Raw genomic sequence first — 22,500 nt, forward strand, 5'->3', positions numbered from 1 at the left:
TACAGGCCTGAAGTTGTTAAAGCCAACCCTCTTGATTGGGTTCTTTTTCTGCTCTACTACGCACCTCTTTTCGCAAAACTGGGAATTCTCCTGTTCTGCTGTCAGTTCCAGGAGACATCTACCAAGTGGTCCCTGAACGTGTCTGGTATATGAATATACAGCTCGTAAGCTTGACCATTCATCTTCAGCAGCATTTTTATCGAGCAACTAGCCCTCGATTCCCGTATTTTGCTAGCTGTTATAGGCCTTCCAAGAGTCGTGACAGGTCGTCAAATTAATCAGTTAAGTCCGACCCATCTGTGGTCCACCATCCGACCCAAGTAGCTGAGCGAATTGCAACTGAAAAGTCATACCCATTGGCTTGGAATCTACTAGCATGCATTCCTCCTCATTCGTCAACTCTGACGTTTTTTGTTTAGTTGTTCCATGAAGGAATAAACAGCTTTTGTTCCCTCATGTCTTACTGCACACACCCTAGCTCTAACAACATAACCTTCATGCTTTGTGCTTATGAATGGCTCAAGGACTACTCATGCTGTGATCACGTCAGTGGCAATGACTTTCTCAAACACCTCTTTTAGGTTACTAACTACTTGTATATATTTATGTTTTCTTGGTTTTAACTTTCCAGTTTCTTTCTAATACAAAAAAATCAGATTCTATCCTAGAAATAAGGCTCTTTTATTGGAATTTTGACAATATCAATAGTGTAGTCTTGTATGTGTGTATATATACACATATATAAATATTCGCATATATATAAATATACATACATATGTATATGTGTATATATACATGTACATACACGTATGCACACACACACACACACACACACACACACACACACACACACACACATATCGTAAGACATCGACCACAATGCAATTAATTTCATTAACAGTAAAAAGATTTTTTCATTTTAAATTGGTAAAAGAAAGAAGGACATATTCTAAAAAGACAATGTTTTCTTTTTTACTTCACTTATAATGGAGATAGCTTAAAATTTTTAAACTTTTAAATGTCATGTAAAATATCAAGGTCATTAACTTAGATGTTTATTTAATTAAACGAATTCAAAGTTACAACATGAGAAGAAGACTAGTTTATAATTATCTATATTATAATAAGAGCCATATTTTCCTGCCCGTCCATCAAAAGCAATCATCATATCAAGAAGGCTTTCAGGAAATTTACATTTTATCTTTTGGTTGGGAAGAAAGCCAATGTTTATAATGAGCGGGTGACAGATTAAGTCTACCATCCAAGTAGAGGCGGGATTTGAACTTAGAAGTTAAACAGACAGAATAGATATTACAAAACACATGGTCCATCATTCTTTATGTTCAGCCAATTCTCTACTCTAGATTGGTACTCATTTATCCACTCCGAAAGCATAAAAGACGAAAATTTATCTCGGTTGTATCTGAACTTAGAGAACAGAGAAATAATGCAAGTCGTGAGTTAGTGTGTGACATCGTGTTTCATTTACTCGTCAGAGCTGAACAGTCAAGCACTCACATATACTAATACCGAAACATTGTCCAATGCGTGACATTCTGTTCAACGATGAAACGGCTCTGTCATGTCACCGCCTGAAGAATCGAAATTAAAAATTCAATTTAGTTATTGAAGTCACACATAAAATATTCATTTCATTAGAAAATTATGAACTTCAAATGCGATTATGTAAGTATTATACAAGAAAAGTAATTTTTATCATATGTATGATACAAAAAATATAATACAAATAATATTTATTAAATTATGTTGATGATATATCAATGTAATAAGAAAATAATAAACAGATAATGTTCGAGGAAAATTTGGTTGCTACTTCTAGCAGGTTGAATGACCTGTATTAAGTAGTTGTTCCCGAATGGTGCTCTGTGAAAATAAAATTATATTTTAAAAATGTAAAAGCAAAAAACAAGAATAAAGAACAACAACAACAAACAAACAAAAAACCCCAAAATCCCCAAAATCAAACTGTAATTCTAAATATAAACGATTGATAACCGAACTTCGTTTATGGACTGAAGAACTTAGTTGTTTTTCATTCATTTTATTAAGAAGCTAAAGTGCATAAATAAATAGTCTAGCCAAGAAGAAAAAAAAAAAGAACCAGCTAGTGCAGAGTGCTTGCAACTGCAATGCAGAATACAGGTGACATCTGTTTGTCATCGATATTCACGCAATGTGTCGCAGTTTGAATAATGAAAGATTCGAAAGAGTAACTTGTTTATGTGAAGTTCTACTTACGGAGACTTTTGTGATCCTGCGATGGGCCGGTAGGGAAGTTTGTCTTAATTGGCACAAGCATTTAAAACCGAGAAATAATCACAGCGAAAGTGATTCAAAATCTAATAGACTTTCCAAAGCAACGTCAACGATTGCATTGTGATAGTGCATCCTGTGATTTGTGAAAACTGTTGCCTGAATGTGTTTGAAGTTTACAAAATGGAGGCATCTGTAAACGTCGGTGTTACAAGATTTTAAGAGAAGCATCTGCTGCCGCAAAATTGTGACGCGTGAGCTGTGATGATGATGAGAAAGTAGGAGAGCGACTTATAACAAGAGAAACAACAGCAGGAAACAAACTACAAGGAATTGTTCTCTCACATCAGAGCATCCCGTCCACTTGCGAGGAACCAACCCAAAATTTTCTGAAAAGCGAAGATGCTTTCATAAAAATTTTAATGGTAATTACAAGTGGCGAGGACGGGTACATATTGCCAAGCAAAGCAAAACTGTTCTCCCTTTTGCAACACTCCGACGTCACTGCCGTGAGTTGAGGCAGACCATTGAAGTAAGCACTGCAGGCACTGCATTCGTCGCGAATAGTCGAGTATAGTGCTGCGGAAATGCCATATACATCTGCTTATAATCGAGTGGCACGCACTCATCGTCATCCGCAAATAATTGAACTTTGGCTTTACAATCACGTTGTACCTTCGCCGCTCGGGGCATCGAACTGCTTTCGTTCTTTTGTCTTGTAGCACGCACCTTAGCACTGACAACACAGGAGCCAATCTCACTGCAAGCCCGTCAGTTGCTTTGCTTTTTCTAAGTGCTTCTTCTGGATTTGCAAGTCCCTCTCTAATCTAACTTTCACTATTGCTACATCCCTACAAAACCTCATCGACTCTTTTCTAATTGCTCTTTTCAGGGTAAGTCACCATCTGTTGTTGACGGTTTCTCCCATCAACACTCGCTTAACTAATTCACTAATTCGGTAACTGTAAGCGTGACATGCCCTGAAAGGCGCACTCATCTTCCAGTAACCGACGACCTGTTCATGAATTCTATCTATGTCAACCATACATATCACAAATTTGTGGTCTGTGTAGCCGACAATTTTAAAATGTGGAAAACCTATGCTATTCCTATTTACTGGCCTACAGAATAATCTATCTACATACGATCTGGATAACCTGATGTTCGTCCATGTCCTGTAGCGCATCTGGGAAATCCAGTCGATACCTCTCGGACAGTTGGAAATATCAGAGTATGTTTGCGAGGCAGACCTTTCTCTTATTGGCTTCTCTTATTTGTCTGAAAGTGTGGCCTACGCTGTTGGTCACATCCAGTAATGCTGACTTATCTTGTGGATCCAGGAAGATGGTCCGTATCTCAAAATCTAGCCCTTTCCGAAACAACATAGCCACTCCATAACCTATTTCCAGAAAATTTAGAGAGCACACAACTTGTAGCTGCCGAAGATGGAAATGAATGCTCATGTCTCAGTAATTCTGATTTCGTTTCAGGCCACATGAATTCACACTACCTATTCTGAGTAACGCCATATTCAGCAAGAGGGTGGAAAGTGAGAAGAAACACCTTATTTCTGTGGAAGGACGTACTCTCCTTTTGGCTACTTGTGAGTGTCTCCACACGCATTTCTTTTAGAGTCTATCTTTTATAGTTCTTCGGAAATTCCCCATTGCCTTCGAATATTTCGCCTTCATTGTGTTGTATGCACCTTGATCTGTTTCTAGAATTTGAATATGAATTGTCATGCTATGCGATGGCATCATGTAATCATTGTATGTAATATTTGTATATTGATGTATTGGGTCATCCCATGAATAATGCGTTTTTTTCAATTGCATGAACTAAAAGTCGGAAGGAGGCAGGGATAAACTACCTGCATCAACTTACTATAAGAACAGGTAATAATTTTACCTTGTCCTTATTCTTAGTGCAAGTTTTGAAGAGTGCAGTTCGATTTTAGCAGTTATATTTTCAAAGCTATAAGTGACAAAGGAGCATATTCGGAATATTTTGATTATTGAGTTCAATAAAGGCAACAGCGCAACGGAAAGTGTGAGGAATATTAATATTATGGAGGTCGGACAATAAGCGTAAGCCGATGTCAAAGGTGGTTCAAGAAATTTTGAGCCGGAAACTACAACCTAGAAGACGGACCTCATCCTGGAAGGTCTGTAGAGGTCGACGAGGATGACCTGCAAACCTTGGTGGAACAAAATCCCACCGTAACTGCTGAGTAACTTGCATAGAAGCTTGGATTTGGTCATTCAACCATTTATCGACATCCGAGTGCCATCGGAAAAGTCAGTAAATTGGGCCAATGTGTTCCTCACAAACTTTCCGCGTCTAATCGCGCGCAGAGAGTGAATGTGTGCTCTTCTTTGCTATTACATCTCACAAATGAATCTTTTTTGGACCGAATAGTGACTGGTGACGAGAAATGAGTTCTCTATAAAAATTCAAGCGCTGAAGACAGTGGGTAGGGAAAGGAGAAACACCGGCACTCCAGGCTAAAGAAGGTCTTCTTATCTGTTCGGTGTGATATGAAAGCTTTAGTCCACTTTGAACTTTTAAACCCAAACTAAATGATAATAAAGATCTATTGCGAGCAGCTTGAGCGGCTTAAGTCAGTTCTAGAAGAAAAACGACCATATTTAGTTTCAAGACGAAAGGTGTTCTTCCATCAGGATAATGCTCGGCCACACGCAGCGAGAACGACATTTCAAAGGCTGGAGCAGTTTGAATTGGGAACGATGCCCCACCCACTATATTCGCCGGACATTGCCCCATCTGATTATCATTTATTCCGCTGTCTTCAAAATCATTGGGACGGTAAAAATATGAATTCTGTAGACGAAATCAGAACAGTACTGGAGGAGTATTTTTCGTCACGGAGAGGTGAATTTTGGAAGAGGAGCCTTACAAGTCTACCAGAGAGATGGAAGAAACGAAAGAGAGTATATTTTAGATCAAAAAAGAACTTTGTTTATATTAAGTGTGAAAAATAAAAGCAATATATAAAAAACCTGCATTATTTATGGGATGACTCAATACATGTTCCATGAACTGTTTATCGTTTTTATCCAAGGCCGTATAATTGAGGTATTTCTTTAGATCGGTTTGCGGATGTTGTTTGGGTTATTGTGGTGAGTGGGAACTGGGTTGTGTTTGTGTGTTGTGGTATTTGTGGTGATGGTGGTAAGGATTGTTGCTTTTAGTTTCCTCTTGCTAGATTTTTTCTGTGGAAGAATTTATTACTTTCCTTTACTTTCTTTTTTATGGTGACACCTTTTCACACTTCTTCCTAGTTCCCTTCGTCACAAGACGTATCTAAGAGATCTGAAATGAGGGGCATGTCCTCTGGTGTTATATTGGTTTTGAGGTGTTTTGTTGTTGATATTTCTGCAGTTGTTGTCGGAGATTTTTGTGGAAGTTGGAAGCTTTTGTGTCGCTGGTGTTCCTGCTACTGGCGTGGATGTTGTCGCTTTTTTGTTTGGAACCTCTGCTGCTATTGCTGTTGCAGTCACTGTGGCTATTACTGCTGGTGCTGTTGAGGCTGTATTAGTGATGTTGGTACAAGTGGGGATCGTGTTTCTTTCACGATTTATTGGGGATAGAAAACCTTTAAGTGCGTCACAGTGTCACATATTTGACAGCTTGGCTTTCTCCCCTCTACTGTTACGGACAGGTGCGTGCCGTCCGTGAGGTCCATCAGATATGTTTTCTTGAATTGTTTGTATTGCCAGTACCATACTTATTTCTCACCAGTTTTGTTTTGGTGTATTTTCATTTCCAGAATTGTCGCATCTTCCTCTCTATGGCTCTAGATGGCTGCGATCAACTAGATGATACTTATTTCTAGTAGCACGTTTATGTCTTTTACTTTTGCCTAGGGCAAGGCAATAGCAGAGAATTAGGCCAAGTTCCTCATTCCTCAGTGTTGTAGAGTAGAATCCTGTCTCTACTTCTGTTTTGAATCCCAGTTCAACCGTGCTATATCTTTTCCTCGTATGATGTGGGTCCTGTGTTAATACACATGCCCAAACTAATTTGTATTTCGTCCTCACTTGCACATTGCACCCGACGCGATTTTGTTCCAGCAGTCGCTCAGAAACAGGAGAAAAACGTCGTCGAAGCTCTGTGTGGACTTCAACGAGGCAAGTACTTCACAAAATCAACCAGAACTGTTAGAAGAAGGCTCGTAGAGTACGGTCTGAAAGGCTGTAAAGCCAGGAAGAAGCCATGGGTTTCTGAAGCGAATATTGAAAAACGTCTTCAGTGGGTCAAAAGCCACTCAAATTGGACCAGTGAGCAATGGTCGAAAGTCATATGGTTTGATGAAAGTAACTTATGAAGTAAGATAGAACATGTATTCACTCAAATATAAACTTAATGTAACTGGTTTGTTACCCAAAATATATATTTAAAAGTATCCAACATAAAGCCAATATTATTTTTCATGATTTTACTCAGGTTTTCGGTACATCTGGTGCAACTTTCGTGCGTTGCAGAGTTGGGGAAGCATTTAAGGCTGAATGTCTGGTACCGACCGTAAAACACTGGGGTTGTTCTATTATGTTGTAGGCCTGCATGTCTGCTACAGGACCCGGAGAAATGTTTTTATGTCAGGGAAGGATGAATTCAGCTACTTACGTTTCTATGTTATCGGATGTTTTAGAGCCATCAATTGCTAAATTGCATCTAAGAGTGTCGAAAAACAGTGTTATCTTTCAACAGGAAAACGCTCCATGTCATACATCAAAGAATACTCGTCAATGGTTGGAGACACAGGGTATCATTCCCATGGACTGGCCAGCTCAAAATCCCGATCTAAATCCAATCGAATACCTATGGGGAACTCTTGGTGAAGCTATCAGAAACAATTAAAAATAAAGAGCATTTGCACCAAAAGTTGAGAGAAGAATGGAGTGAAATTGCGCCTAGCACCTGCAAGAAACTAGTTGATTCAATGCCTAACCGTATAAAAGCGGTAAGTGATGCTAAAGGAGGGTCGATCAGATATTAAAACTAATGTATATTATGAAATATACCATAATCTATCAAGTGCACGAGTTTCATTAACATTGAGATTGCAGAACCCCAAAATATTGGGGTTGCCTAATACATTTGGTCAAGGCTGTACAACTGTGCATGTTTTTGTATTTTTTTTTTATAACGTCGAATGCTTGGTTTAGAATTGTCGTCGTTCATTTTCTGTTACAATCTGCCTGACCAGTTTTGATTCTCCATATTTTCGATGGTATTTGTTGAGATCTCTTGTAGTACTCGCAAAGGAAATACCTTGCTGCAGCAATTTGGTCATATTCATCGTTGCTAGCACCTTCGCTGCATATCGCCCCGTTTCTGTCGTGTTACTTTTGGTGGTTACGTTGCTGTTGTTTTATTTCTGGTACAAAAATCTCGCCTGATGAGTTAGTAGTGGTGGTGGTAAACTTTTTCTTCTCTGTCTTCCTTGCAACTACTGCTGCTGCTGTTGTCGATACTAGTTGTAGTAGTGTTAGACATGTTTGTGTTGTCATTTTTGTTGCTTTTCGTTGCTTTTCTTTTTATTCACGTGTTGTCATTGTTTAAGTAGTAGTTGCTACTGTTGCTGTTGTTCTTCGCGTAGCAGTGTTGCACACTTTTGACATTTGATCTTAATCTTGTTGCACTTGTCTTTCAGAGGTACCTCTCAGTTCTTTTTCCATTCACTGGCTTTGAAGGTGAACGACATACATCCAATTTTGTGTTCCAAATGGGCAAAACACAACCAGATAAACAAACCTGCCCTGTGTCCTGGTGGTCTTACACGAACCATATATAACAAAATTACAATAAATAACTGTTAAACGTAAATAAGACTAACAAACTTACGAGCAACGCAACGCATGTCTTTCCAACAGCAACAACAATAATGGTTTCTTTATTAACCACTAAGGCTCACGCATAAAACGAGAATATTAGAGGCACAAGATTACAAAAAGAGGGTTTTTTTGTAAACAAAACGTAAACAAAAAGAATATAGTAACAAAATTTTAAACAAGAAAAGTCTTCGAGCAGTCCCTTTTACTTGGACCATGCTTGTCACCTTTCAACGAAGGCGCTGAAAGGCAGCACTTTCCTACCAACCTTTGTTTTTTATAAGTCGAACTTGAAAAAGTTGATGAGAGTTTGGTCAAAGAGAAAAGTGTCTGCCTTTAACCCTTTCATTCCTGTCCATTACACAACTTCGTTCACCGACAGGTAACCGTTTACTCTGACCAACGATCAGATGTCGCTGTAAATGGTGGCGATACAGTGCCGGAACGTGGGTCCGAAATTGGCTGTTGTGAGGACAGCTGTCAAGAAGGCATTCCATTGATCTATGTTAATCAACTTCTCACCCATGCATCGTACGAGGTCGAGATCATGACTAGGTATGCTCGGAATGGCGCATGTCTGTGCATCATCAATCAGACCACTAATAACAAGCGCCAATCTCTTTGATATTGTCTTGACAAAACTTCTGAACACTACGTGCAGCAGAGTTATGGTCCGGAAATGATCAATGTCGTCCCCCTTGTTTGAGTCTCCTCTCAGCACTGCAACTACTCCTCAGCTCATAGAAATGAGAATTCTCTTGTTCTTTTGGCAAGTTGCGGTAGATATTTGTCACGAAATCGCCGAAGAAGCTTGATGCATATGTATAAAGCCCGTAGGCTGGCCATTTAAACCAGACGATTTGTCCCTCAAGTAGCTAGTCATCGCCTCCCGTACTTCAGTGGTTGTTATTGACCTTTTGTAATACTCTACTTCCACTGTCCATTCGTGATCCGGCTTGCTTTGCCGCCTCGAACGGCAGAGCGAATTGCTGATGATAAAGCATTTGCTCAGAATCAAGTAGCACACACTCATCATGGACCATCAAAAACAGAATTGGAGATTTGTGGTAAGGTTGAACTCTCTAAACCGGTCTCATCGAACGGCTTTCGTTCCTTCGTGTCTTAGAGCAAACGTCTTAACCGACAAAACAGCCTCCGTACTTCACCTTGAACAAATGGTCAACAGCCAATCTTACTGCAAGTACGGACATGTAGTAAATGCTAGGGCGTGGGCACTGAAATTCGAGGGCATACTTGCTCAGACGGTTTCACCTGCCTGACAAGCATCAACTGGATTTTCCGAATGTACCAGGGTGGACATGAACAAAAAGCATCGGGACATCTAGGTAATATCTAGATAGAATATTCTGTAGGTCAATAGATAGGGATAGCATAGGTTGTACACTTTGTAAAATCAACGGCTACACAGACCACAAATTTGTTATCTGTACGGTCGACCTAGATATATTTCATAGGCAGGAACCCGGTTAGTGGAAGCTGAACGCGTCGCTTCCAGATTAGCAAACTTATTAAGCGGATGTTGACGGAGTCAACCATCAACAACAAATGTCAATTCATCCTGAAAAGGGCAATTAGAGTAGAATTTATTAGGCTTAGTAAGGTCGTAGCCATAGAGAAAAATAAAATAGAGAGAAATTAGAAACTTGTCAGAGGCTCTTAGAAAAGATATCACAACCGACGTGCACGCGGCGATATCGGCCCTCGACTAATTCTTCAGCATGAAACATATAGGCTGCATGAGAGGACGGAAAGCTGCTCATGGAGCCGGGTGAAAGAGGTACAACAAGATTGCAAAACCACAATTTGATATTTGGAGTGCCATAATGGGTGCGTGTTCCTCGACACTAAGCAGATGAATGCGATTTTTGCAGCAGCATTTCGCGCGACTGTTTGGGATGAATGGTGGGTCGGAATGCAGGATGAATTTCAACTCTCGGTAAGGGAGGTGGAGTGTTGCGAAAAGCCGATAACAGCCTTTGAGATACCTGCCACAATTGGCAGCAGAAAAGGAGGATTCCTAGTTCTGTGAGTTGGGAAGTGTTGGAACTATCAAGAAAGGCTCCGATCAAGGGAAATCACATTGATAATTTTCGACCCGTAACTCTGCTAATCGCAGATTTTAAAAGTTCGGCCATGGTGTTAGCAAAGAAGTTGACTTTTGTCGAGGGTCTGATTGGTGATGTGCAAACATGTGCCATCCCAAGCAGATATATCTACGACAATCTCTACCTTATGCGATGGCATGGATAATAGTCTAATCAACTGATATCAATCAAAATCTTCGATAGGGTCGACCACCAATATTTGGCGGCCTGTTTCGGTCCCGCCTTGGATTGCTGTAATGTACAACATCTGCTCGGGGGATCGGGTGAATGACACCCTATCGGAACCATACAGTATCATGCAGTCGGTCCGTCCAGGTTATCTTCTCTCGCCTCTTCCGTATGTACTGACTCTAGAACCACTGCTCCCAAACTGCAGATGTTGAGGAGCATTCCGCGCGAAATAGGTCGTGGAAGAACCGTGTCGGCAACGCAGACGACGTTACCATTATAGTATCGGACACCAGACATAGATCTGATCGGTCCTGCTCTAAAATAATACCATGCATTGACAGGAACAAAAATCAACCAAAAAAGTCAGTGGGCTTGTAGCTCGGTAGCTGGGGTACAAGTTCATACTGTCTAATAGCGTCGTTAGACGCTGAATAGACGGATTTGTTAAATTGCTCGAGGTCTGGTTGGTCAAGACCTCCTAGTGGAGAAGAACTGGGACAAGATGACAAGCAGGATAGCCAATATCACCCTGAATTGGGCCAAGAGAAAGCTTTCCTTGAAAAGTTGGGCAAGGTGGTGAATGCACACATCGCCTCCGTCCCGCCTATCTCCTGACCGTTGTGCTCCGCCCCGCTTCACGTCTGACCAGATTGGAGCGCCTATTTTCCCGTCTTCCTTTGGACCAGGTGCCTCCATTTGTTATCAAGACCCACTAAGTGGAGGACTGGGGATGACGTAGCTGTTGGTGCACAGACATGCGCTATTACTGCAACATCTCCAGCGTTTCCTTGACGGTGAACAACTGTGGTCGCCGTTTGTCAGACAACTTGCCTCGTTCTGTGTTCAAATAGCACCAGTTTAATTTGTCCTTCATCCTGATAATTCGGTTAAATAAGTATTAATCAAGTACAGTATTGGAATAAATCGACAAGATTTATTTTTTGCAACATTTATTTGAGCCTATAACAAAATCAGGATTACGTCGAACCTTTGGTTTTACATACTTATTTCAAATCCAATTGAGGTCGACTTTGTGTTTCTACCTTCAGGAGTCTATAAAATAATTACTAGTCAAGTATTGGTTTAATTAAAAGTGCTACATCACTTCATCAACAGTTCTGGCTTTGTGTGTATGCTAGAAACCATTATTATTGTCTTGATGATACTTTTGCAGATTTTGGTTTCAAATTTTGGCACAAGGCCAGCAATTTCGAGGGAAGGGTTAAGTCGATCAAATCGACACTAGTGCCTAACTGGTGCTTATTTTATCGACCCCGAAAGGGATGAAAGACAGTCAATCTCGGCAGAATTTGGATTCAGGAAGTTCAGGCGGACGAAATGTCGCTAAGCATTTTTTGCCTGGCGTGCTAACTATCCTGACAGCTCGCCGCCTTTCGTCTGCAGATATTGAATAGTTTTTGTAAACTTTTAGACAGTTCTATCCCTTCTAAGTTTTCTTATTTTTTTTTTGTAATGTTAGTATAAAGACTTAGTATACAAAAAAAAAAAAGTAAACAAAAAGAAACTTACTTTTTTCTTTAATGCAATGTGTTGTTCCCTGAAAAATGAAAAACGAAAAAACAAAAAAACAAAACGTAAGTATCTATAAAAAAAGTGAAACGACAAAATTTTAAATTTATTCTCATTTAGAAAAGTAAATTTTCAAAGTAATTACAGTACTCTATACATTAAAGTACTCTATACATCTAAATGTACTTTATACACCTAAATGCTTAAAATAATAACTTCTTGGATAGATTCAAGCAATATTAATAGTATATTAAAAAGTGAGATAAAATTTGAAAATGATATCCTACAATACCATTCCCCAACCATTGAAAAACTCTGACAATATTTACTCCAACAAAACCATGAATTAATAACTTGTATAACAACTTTTCTACTTCATTTTTTTGGGCAGTCGGAAATGTAAAATTCACAACTCTGCCAGTGCGCAACCTTAATAATAATAATAATAATAATAATAATAATAATAATAATAATAATGATGATGATGATGATGATGATGATGATGATGATGATGATGATGATGATGATGATAATAATAATAATAATGTCCCGGATGATGATGCGTACAATTACCTTGAGATCCTGGAGCTGGACAATATCTTGCACAAAGGAATGAAAGAAAAGGTCATCACGGCATATTTCAAGCGTCTCAAAATTCTATTGAAATCAAAGCTACACTAAAGGAACCTTGTGACTTCCATCAACATATGGGCTGTTGCTGTAGTCCGCTATAGTGCACCCATCCCGAAATGGACACAAGCGGAGATTGACCAACTTGATCGCACTACCCGAAAGACAGTGACAATGCATAGTGCCCTCCGCCCTAAGGCAAATGTACAGAGGCTCTACATGAAGAAAGGTAAGAATGGACGTGGGCTGATTAGCGTACGGAAGTGCACCAACTGTGAAAGAAGAAAGATGGTAGAATATTTGGTAAACAGCAAACAAGACCTGCTACAGTATGCTGCTAGTGCAAAAGGATTTAACAAAAATGGACTTGAGAGTGCTCATGAATTCCAAGGAGAGAGAAGAAACCCTACTCCGTATGGAATTACACCATGAAACCAACAAATTAAAAGACCAGGAAGCATCATGGAGGTGGCTCAAAAAGGGTGACCTAAAAAAGAATACTGAAAGCCTAATCATCGCGGCCCAGGGCCAGGAATTGAATACCAACTCAATGAAAAAGAATATATACCACACAAGTGCAATGGACCTCTGCAGAATGTGTGGGAAGAGGGTCGAAAGCGTGACTCACGTTGTTAGTGCTTGTGAAAGTCTTGCACAGAAAGAGTACAAGCGTAGACACGACTGGGTAGCCCAAAATCTCCACTGGCTACTATGCCGTAAGTATGGATATGACGTTGCGAGTGCTTGGTACCAATATACACTGGAAAAGGTAATGGACGAAAAGGGGAAAGCAAAATTCCTCTGGGACTTTGATTTCCAGACAGACAAAGTGTTAGAGCACCGAAGGCCGGATATAGTAAACTTTAGGAGGGACAAACAAGTGTGCCTAATAATCGATGTAGCAGTGCCAAGAGATTGACATATCATCATGAAATAAAGAAAAAAACTGATAGATATGGAAACCTGAGAATTGAGATCGCTGAGATGTGGCAGCTACAAGAGTCGAACATAAAGGTTATCCCTATTGTCATTGGAGCACTGGGTTCAATACCACCCAATCTGAAAAAGCATCTGAAAACCTTAGAAATATCCTACAATCTAGATGTATTGCAAAAGTCGGCATCACTTAGAACTGCATGCATTTTTGCGTAAAGTTCTGTCTGTTTGAGGTCCTTGTTGTGACTTCACAAATCTACTCGCAAGGACTTGGTCGGCCCGAAGCTACAGTAGGAAACACTTGCCCAAGACGCAACGCGGTTGCGATTAGGAAGCAAGCTTCTTGCCACGCAGCCACGCCTGCGCCTATATATATATATATATATATATATATATATATATATATATATATATATATATATATATATATATATATATATATATATATATATATATATATATAAATCAACCCCACGTCTTATTCTTTGTAAGCCTAATACTTATTGTATCGGTATCTTTTGCCGAACCACTGTTACGGGAACATAAACACGCCAACACTGGTTGTCAAGGGATGGTGGGTGGACAAACACAGACACACAGATACACACACACATACATACGACAGGTTTCTTTCCGTCACAAGGCTTTGGTCGGCCTGAGGCTATAGTAGAAGATATATGCCCAAAGTAACACGTAGTGCGACTGAACTCTGAACCATGTGGTTGGGAATCAAGCTTCTAACCACACAGCTACTCCTGCGCCTATACATATACTATATAAACGTCACTAAAGTGATTAAGGGTGCAAATCAGCACCAGCATAGCTAGAAATAAGAGTCAAAACAAATCTTAGCCACGGGCAAGCACTTATCTATTGACTGACAGGGGAGAGCAAGCCAGGAATGTCAAATCATCGGCGATTTCGGATTGAGTCAATCCTCATCAGTGACACTCACTCCGTTGCCTAGGGTTGAATGGAACTCACCTTGTCAGTAACGTTTGTACTTGTGCCTTTTGGTTTTTAAATTGTGGATAGGCACCTTAATAATTTATAATTTTCACTTTAACAATTTACCGAATCAGCAAATGATTCTTGTGGTATTTGCTACAAACTGTCAAGGTGAGTTCCATCCAGCCCTAGGTAACGGCGTAAGTGTCACTAATGAGGAGTAACTCAGTCCGAAATCATCGATGATTTGACACTTCTCACTTGCTGTAGGGAGGTTAGTCCCCCTTGTCAGTCAATGGGTAAGTGCTTGTCCGTGGCTGAGGGTTGTTTTGACGCTTATTTCTAGAAATACTGGGGCTGATTTGTATCTTTAGTCACTTTAGTGACGTTTGTACTTGTACCTTTTAGTTTTTAAATTGCAACACAGGATTTGTTTTACAGAATTAAGGAGTATATTAGAGTCATAATAATAATGATATTATACAATTTTGTACAAAATAAGATTTTGTTCTTTCAACATAATTAAAGTAAGAACCGGTTTCACATTGCTCATCAAGCTAAGGGTTGAAAAATAGAGAAGATATACTCTAGGGGAGAAGATATACTACTAGGGGAAATAATTGTTCACTCATTCATTTTACAGTAAAGGGGAGGTAAATCTGTAATTTTTATTTTTGGTCTGTATTTTATTCTGGTTTATATCTTACAATAGAAGGGGTAAGTCTTTTATAAGGGTTCATATTTAATTGTGGTTTATATTTTTGGATAGATGAGACTACTTTATTCAGTCTTACTTGTGTTGAGGTCCAGAAAGTTGATAAAACGGGAAAATTATGAATTGTGGTTGTAATCGTTCTGCACATTCGTCAATGTGTTGACTGAATAATATTTGGCGATATTGTGGTGAGGATATTTGTTGTCTGTGGACCGTACATCGCTGTCTGATCGACATTCCTGTCGAACCAATATAGTATCGATGGTAGCTTGAGCATCTGATTACGTAAATAAGGTGTTGGGAGGTGCAAATGAAGTTAGATTTGATTTTAGATATTTGTCCTTGTCTGAAATGGAATTCTGATTCTTTTAACAGACCGAGACATATTCCGCAATTGGGGCGACCACACTTTTCAACTCTTGCGTCCGTTGGCATTTGTGAGGATCCTCTTTAATGCCTTAGGTTGTTTGCTGCTCTTAATGATTTTATGGTTACGTAGAATTTCCTTAAGTTTGGGGTCCTTATGGAGCACTGGGAGACTTTGGACGATGATATTAAATGCTTCTTTGTTTCTGGGGTTGTATGTGGAGACATAAGGTAGTGTTTTGGGGTAGGTGTGTTGTTGTGTTTGGCTTTTCTTAATACTTTAATATAAATCAATTTGGCACGTTTTTTTCCTCCATTTATGAGTTGAGTACGTTCTTAAGTTCTTACAATCTCCTGGAGTACGTTCTTAAGTTCTTACAATCTTAGTTCTCTGATATTTTTTCGGATACTATGGTGCAAATCCTTCATGCAAGGTTGACTGGGATATTTGTTTTGACATGTCTCGGGCGACATGAGCTAAATGATAGATATTGCTTAGCGTCTGTCGTCTTGTAAAAAATGTGCGTTTCTGTATTTTCGTTTATTTTTAATCAGTATGACTAGAAATGGGAGTTCCTCGTAGTTATACTCCATTGTGAATTGTATGTTGGCGTTAATGCTATTGAGGAGACCTTTGAATTTCAGGAGCTTATCTATGTTTTCATTCCAGGAGATGGAGCAGTCGTCCAAAAATCTTTTCCAATTTTCTTTTATGTATTGGGAGAGAGGGTTTTCTGTATATATCCAACAACGTATGTTCCCCCACTAGAATATTTTCTACCTTATATATATATAATTAATCCAATAATAGGATAAAATCTTTTACAAGAATTTATCAAGTAGCCAGCGTGAAAAAACCTCATAAGGGAAAAATCATTTATTCCCCAAAATATATTTATTTATATAAGGGCATTACTATACATGAATGCCTCACGCTATGAGGGACTCTAAGGCCAAGCTACCATAATAAACACATTTTTACCGTGTTTATTATGATAGTTTGACCTTAGAGTCCCTCATAGCGTGAGGCATTCATGTATAGTATTGCCCTTATATATATATATATATATATATATATATATATATATATATATATATATATATATATATATATATATATATATATATATATATATATATATATATATATATATATATATATATATATATATATATATATATATATATATATATATATATATATATATATATATATATATATATATATATATATATATATATATATATATATACACCACGTGGCTTAGTGGTTACTGTATTCGGTTCAGGGTCGTAAGGTCGTGAGTTCAATTCCCGGCGATGCGTTGTGTCCTTGTGCAAGACACTTTATTTCACGTTGCTCCAGTTCACTCAACTGGCAAAATGAGTAGTACCTGTATTTCAAATGGCCAGTCATGTCACACTCTGTATCACACTGAATACATACATATATGCATGTATGTATATTCTTCTATTCTTTTACTTGTTTCAGGCCATGCTGGAGCACCGCCTTTAATCGAGCAAATTTACCCCATGACTTATTCTTTGTAAGCCTAGTACTTATTCTATCGGGCACTTTTGCCGGACCGTTAAGTTACGGGGATGTAAGCACACCAACATCAGTTGTCAAGCGATTGTGAGGGACAAACACAGACACACAAGCATGTACACACACACACAAGCATGTACACACACACACACACACACACACACACACACACACACACACACACACACACACACACACACACACACACACATATATAAACAATGGGGTTTTTTCAGTTTCCATCCACGAAATCCACTCACAAGACTTTGGTTGGCCCGAGTCTATAGTAGAAGATACTTGCCCAAGATACCACTCGGAACCATGTGGTTGGGAAGCAAGCTTCCTATCACACAGTCACTCTCACCGACATACACGCACGCAAGCACACACACACACACACACACACACACACACACACACACACACATGCATATACTATATATAAGATATATATATTTATATATCATCTCGCTCTCCCTCTCTCCCTCTCTATCTATCTATCTATCTATCTATCTATCTATATATATATATATACAGGGTGCGTAAGGTGTTTGAGGACATAGCGTTTTGGGGTCATTGCTGCATTTTTTGCTAACTCTGTATAATTGTTGTTTCAGAAAGTAATAATGGCAGACCTCCAGTTTACTCAAGAAATGAAGAGGCATGCTGTTATTGTGGTTATAAAGGCTGAGCATAGTGATTTAGAAATATCTCGATTTTTAAATGTTGTTAGATCTTTCTTCTACAAAGTTTGTAAGGAGCGAAGATGGAAACGTATCACCATATGAAGCATTCTAAACGCTCTGAAATCATCAGAGCTCCTGAATTTGTCCAGCAAGTTCAACAGACCGTTGATTACAATCCTGGGAAGTCCATGAGGTCAATTGAAAAAGAGCTGCATGTGTCAGAAGGAACAGTCAGAAATGTTGTCCACGAAGACATCATATATATGTCTTATATGATGATGAGAAGTCAATTTGTCAGAAAACGCAAAAGAAAATCACTACATCAGATCTAAAAGGCTCTTAAACAAACTGAAAAATCCAGCAGAAGAAGATTTGATTTGGTTTTTCTCAAATGAGAAAAACTTCGGCCAAGATCAAAAAGTTAACAGAAGAAATGACAGTTGGTTATGTGCAGACCTTTGAAGTTCCAAGTGTTATGCGCACAAAATTTCCTGCAACTGTCATGGTTTTAGAGGTTGTCAGCAATGAAGGACATATGATGCCTCCTTACTTCTTTCCACAAGGCCTTAGAGTTAACACTGCCGCCTACGTTGAGGTCCTGGAAATAATTGCTAAGCCCTCGATAGACAGTGTATGCAATGGAAGGCCGTCTCGCAAACGCTTCAGAACTGCCAAGTTAATAGTTTGACTAGGAGGAACACATTCTGTGTGGACAATTCCTTTCACATCGATGAAACAAACCAGCATCGTCTTGACATTGGACTTCACTTGGGGCGCATTTTTGGGGCGTGGTGAGATCGAATGCTTCCATTGACTTGATTGCTGCTCCACTGTTTACTTGCCGGTATTCACCTAAGTCATGATAGAATCCTTAAGAAAATGCACAATGTTGTAAACGCATAGAATCGACCCCCCCCCAGCGTATCAAAAAACAAAAACAAAACAAAGCAAAACAATATTTAAAAGAATCAGGAACTGAGATTCATTCCTTTGAGAATTAACCTAATCTCCTCGAAAAACAATAGATAAGTTAATATCTATTGTTGTTAATACTTATTGTTGTGAGTTTCAGAAATCTAATTAGAAATACTTGTGACGAGAAAAAGTCAATAGCTAATATGAATTTAATCGTTTCAGCGCGTTCGAGGGACAGCGTTCGATATATTTCAGTCTTATTAGAATTCCTCAACAACGCATAATACTGTAATTTCCGAAGACATAATGAGATAACTACTGAGTAGACATATACTATTGTGCAAAGAGAGATGTAGATTTACATTCTGCTCAGGCAGGACAAGCCAAACCATGAAGTAAGTATCATAATATAAAATTATGTATCCAATACATAATTACGACAAACAGCACCCAAGCACTTATAGAGGAAGAACAGTTACTAACACTACAGACTCAAAATAACGAAGTATATACATATTACTACCAACCTCACCGGCCGTCCACCAGATTACATACATTCCAAACACAGTTACGGGAAAACGTCAATGCAAATAAAATATACTGCTATGATATAGATAACATCAAAATTAAACTCCTTTTTTTACCCTAAACACTAATTAAGTTCACTAACTTCTCTTCAACACCCACGAAACTTCAAGTAAAACCATATGGTAAACGATCCCACCCCAATACCGACCACCTGCCGTCATCATTACAACGTAAATAAGCAAAACGAAAACAACTGTAACACTTCAACTCAGCATCACGCATCTAAATAAGGAAATAGCAATCAAAAGAAAGAAATGAAGAGCTGACAAATATTTGCATCCAACATAAATCACAAAATAATCAGTAAAGCACTCTGCAAAAAGTTAACCGTATAAATAACTCTAACGCCACCCGGCACAGTAACAACTCGAAATAAGGTACTTACAGCAAACAAATTCTTTTTATTAGTTTTTTTCTTTAGAAAAACCACTCAAAGAAGACAGAAACACATGACTAAGACTATGGAAACCAATGCACATAAAAAATTATCGAGACTTTAAACTAGAATATGATTTTCCTTTATCAGAAGCAAAGGAAATAAGAAAATTACAAAACTTAAACTCCCCAGACCCTAATAAAACTGCAAGTATACTTGTAAAGCAATTAGGGTTTGAAAACAGTCACTGGATTCGCCAGTATCTATGCCTGTTGATGTCAACACTAACAAACACCCATAATTAAGAAACTGCTTAAAATCTCACGAATTTGAATTTAAACAAAACCAATGAAAGGTAGCGTTAAACTAATAAATATACAATGAACACTCTCAATATACCTTAATAGATACAACGTTGATATCAATAATTTCTGCATTCCTCTCTCTAAATCACAATTATTTTTCGGTTCTCTTTCCTCATATATCGTACTGCTTATGTACATCATATAACAGATTAAACACACACACACACACACACACACACACACACACACACACACACACGCACGCACGCGCACGCACACACACACACACACACACACACACACACGCACACACACACACACACACACACACACACACATACAAGAAAAAATACGCTAGCTCGCAAACAAGATCTCAGATCGTTAAACATGTACTATACGAGAACGGTATATGAAGAATTTGCAATTTTTCAAATGGAACGTCTGAAAGGTCCGTATTACATTAATTCTCTATTTAACCTGTGCCTGATCGACTTTCCTACACTTCTACAGAACATATATACTACTCCAGTTCCATATTTATCGTTCAGAAAATTCATTCCCAAATAATAGACTTACAGAAGCAAATAAAAAATCTACGTCTCTCTTCTAATCAGCAAAGAATATCTCATACAACCGACCATCACATGTAAGCACACTATAAGCGCATGCACAACAGAAAATATACACACTAGGAGTTTCATGTAACGCCTCTACCTCATACATAGAACGTAAACATACACAGTGCTAACAGGTACAACATTCGACCTATAGAAAGAAACAAAAATTATGGTATACAGACAACACCTTAGATCCATCATAGATTATTTTGGCTTTGTTCGAATCTCCATCCTCTCCACAACAGACCACAATAAACTACAAAAATCACAAACAGCGCAGTTTGCACTATGAAAGGTTACACGCAGACCATTCACACAGACGACTTATACAATGTAATTAAAATGCTGAAACTGAAAGACTACATGTGTATGGAAAGGGAACAGTTCGTTGTCCACCTATGTCTTACAAACCATTCAGTCACATCTATGAGTTTCCTGAAAACAATATCTCTACAATTCAATCTATTGAAGGAATAAAACATGCACGAACATGCTGCATCCCGTACGTCAGAATTTGTTGCATGGCTCTCATCAAAGCGGAAGTTTATGTCTATGGGTTTGCCCATTCAGAGTTGACATATTATGCTACTCAAGACTTGCGGATACGTAGCTTAACTACTATCTCTGTTGATACGATGTTGCTCTTGAGGTACATGAAAGATTGATCAAGTTTCTAGCTAATGATGTGCCTAAACTCCAAATTGTGTCTGATGAATTTCGTTTTATAACATTAACATAGTAAACAATATTTCTTGCGGCATCTTTCAGACTGCTGGAGAAGTAATGATAAATTGGGTAGCAACACCCTGTTCAGGATGCCTTGAAAGGGTCATGATCGCGTTCGTCGTCTTGCAAACACGTACGTCATTTAGTCAAGAGTTGACATTAGATGTCATTGAGAAAAACTATCACATGCTATGGAAGATATAGATAGGTGGAGGACAAAGCCATAAGAATCGGAGTAAGCTCGAGTAGATGATGATGAGGACCATGATGATAACGAAGATGAAGATGACAATGATTATAATGATCTAGATGGAGTGAGAGACATAAACCGAAAGACGTCAGAACCAATCATGCTCACAGGGGCATAAGAAATGCAGACAGCTGTGCAAATTTATGGTGACTATTCATCGCATATCTCGTTTCGAAAGACTGTCAAAAGGATATATCTCACCAGGCGTAGTGACGTGGTAAATGAAATTTGGTATAAACTCTGCGAACACCAGGTTCGATGTGTACGTGCGGACTTGTGTAACGATGCTAAGTCGGCGCAAAATATTTTTTTAGTGTAAAAGGGCTGCGTGTACACCAAACTTGTACTACGTGTACTGTCGTGTCCTTACACTATACTCAGGGTCAAGACAAAGCCAACACAACTAAACTTGTTTGAGAATGCAGGATATTGCTAGAGTAGCTGAATGATCTTCAGACGTCGTAGTACTTCCTAATCTGGTGTATGTCTTGGCAATAAAATAGCGTTTCTGATTTTTACTCGGCATGATGTCTCCTAACCTAGCATGACAGTATGTTGCCAATTTAACTGCTGGCCTGCTGTTATTACCTTCAAAACTGAGGCGATCAAGGTTACTTATTTTTTCCATGTCTCATTTAATAAAATGCGTATATTCCACTCGCCATATCCACAAATTTAACATACATATGAACGTACTTTTGTATGGTTTTTGAGTTACTGAGTTCGTCAGTCCTTTGACAGGTTTTGTTTTTCATCCTGTAGAGCGTCCAAAATCACCTGCTCAATCGTATGAGTAGTGTCTCACATTAAGTCTCTTCAGCTGCATTTACCATTTGATTCTTATATCGTGTAATAAATGACCGGCCTTGACTGGCCTTGATCAATATGGTGATCCCATATTGATCAAACAGTTGAACGTTATAATAATTGTGCTTCC

The 22,500-nt window shown here is 38.7% G+C and overlaps 1 protein-coding gene across 1 annotated transcript in view; it reads right to left on the reverse strand.

The window, feature by feature from the left end:
* The window catches only part of LOC106871944 (uncharacterized), a 61,755-nt gene that overhangs the window by 38,399 nt on the left and 856 nt on the right, over window positions 1–22,500 (reverse strand). The window contains exon 2 of the mRNA XM_014918719.2: window positions 11,957–11,984. Within this exon, the coding sequence (XP_014774205.1) occupies window positions 11,957–11,984 (28 nt within the window). The remainder of the gene's footprint in view (window positions 1–11,956; window positions 11,985–22,500) is intronic.

This window comes from Octopus bimaculoides, chromosome 4 (genome assembly GCF_046866305.1).
Source record: "Octopus bimaculoides isolate indiv1 chromosome 4, ASM4686630v1, whole genome shotgun sequence".
NCBI classification, from domain to species: Eukaryota; Metazoa; Mollusca; class Cephalopoda; order Octopoda; family Octopodidae; genus Octopus; species Octopus bimaculoides.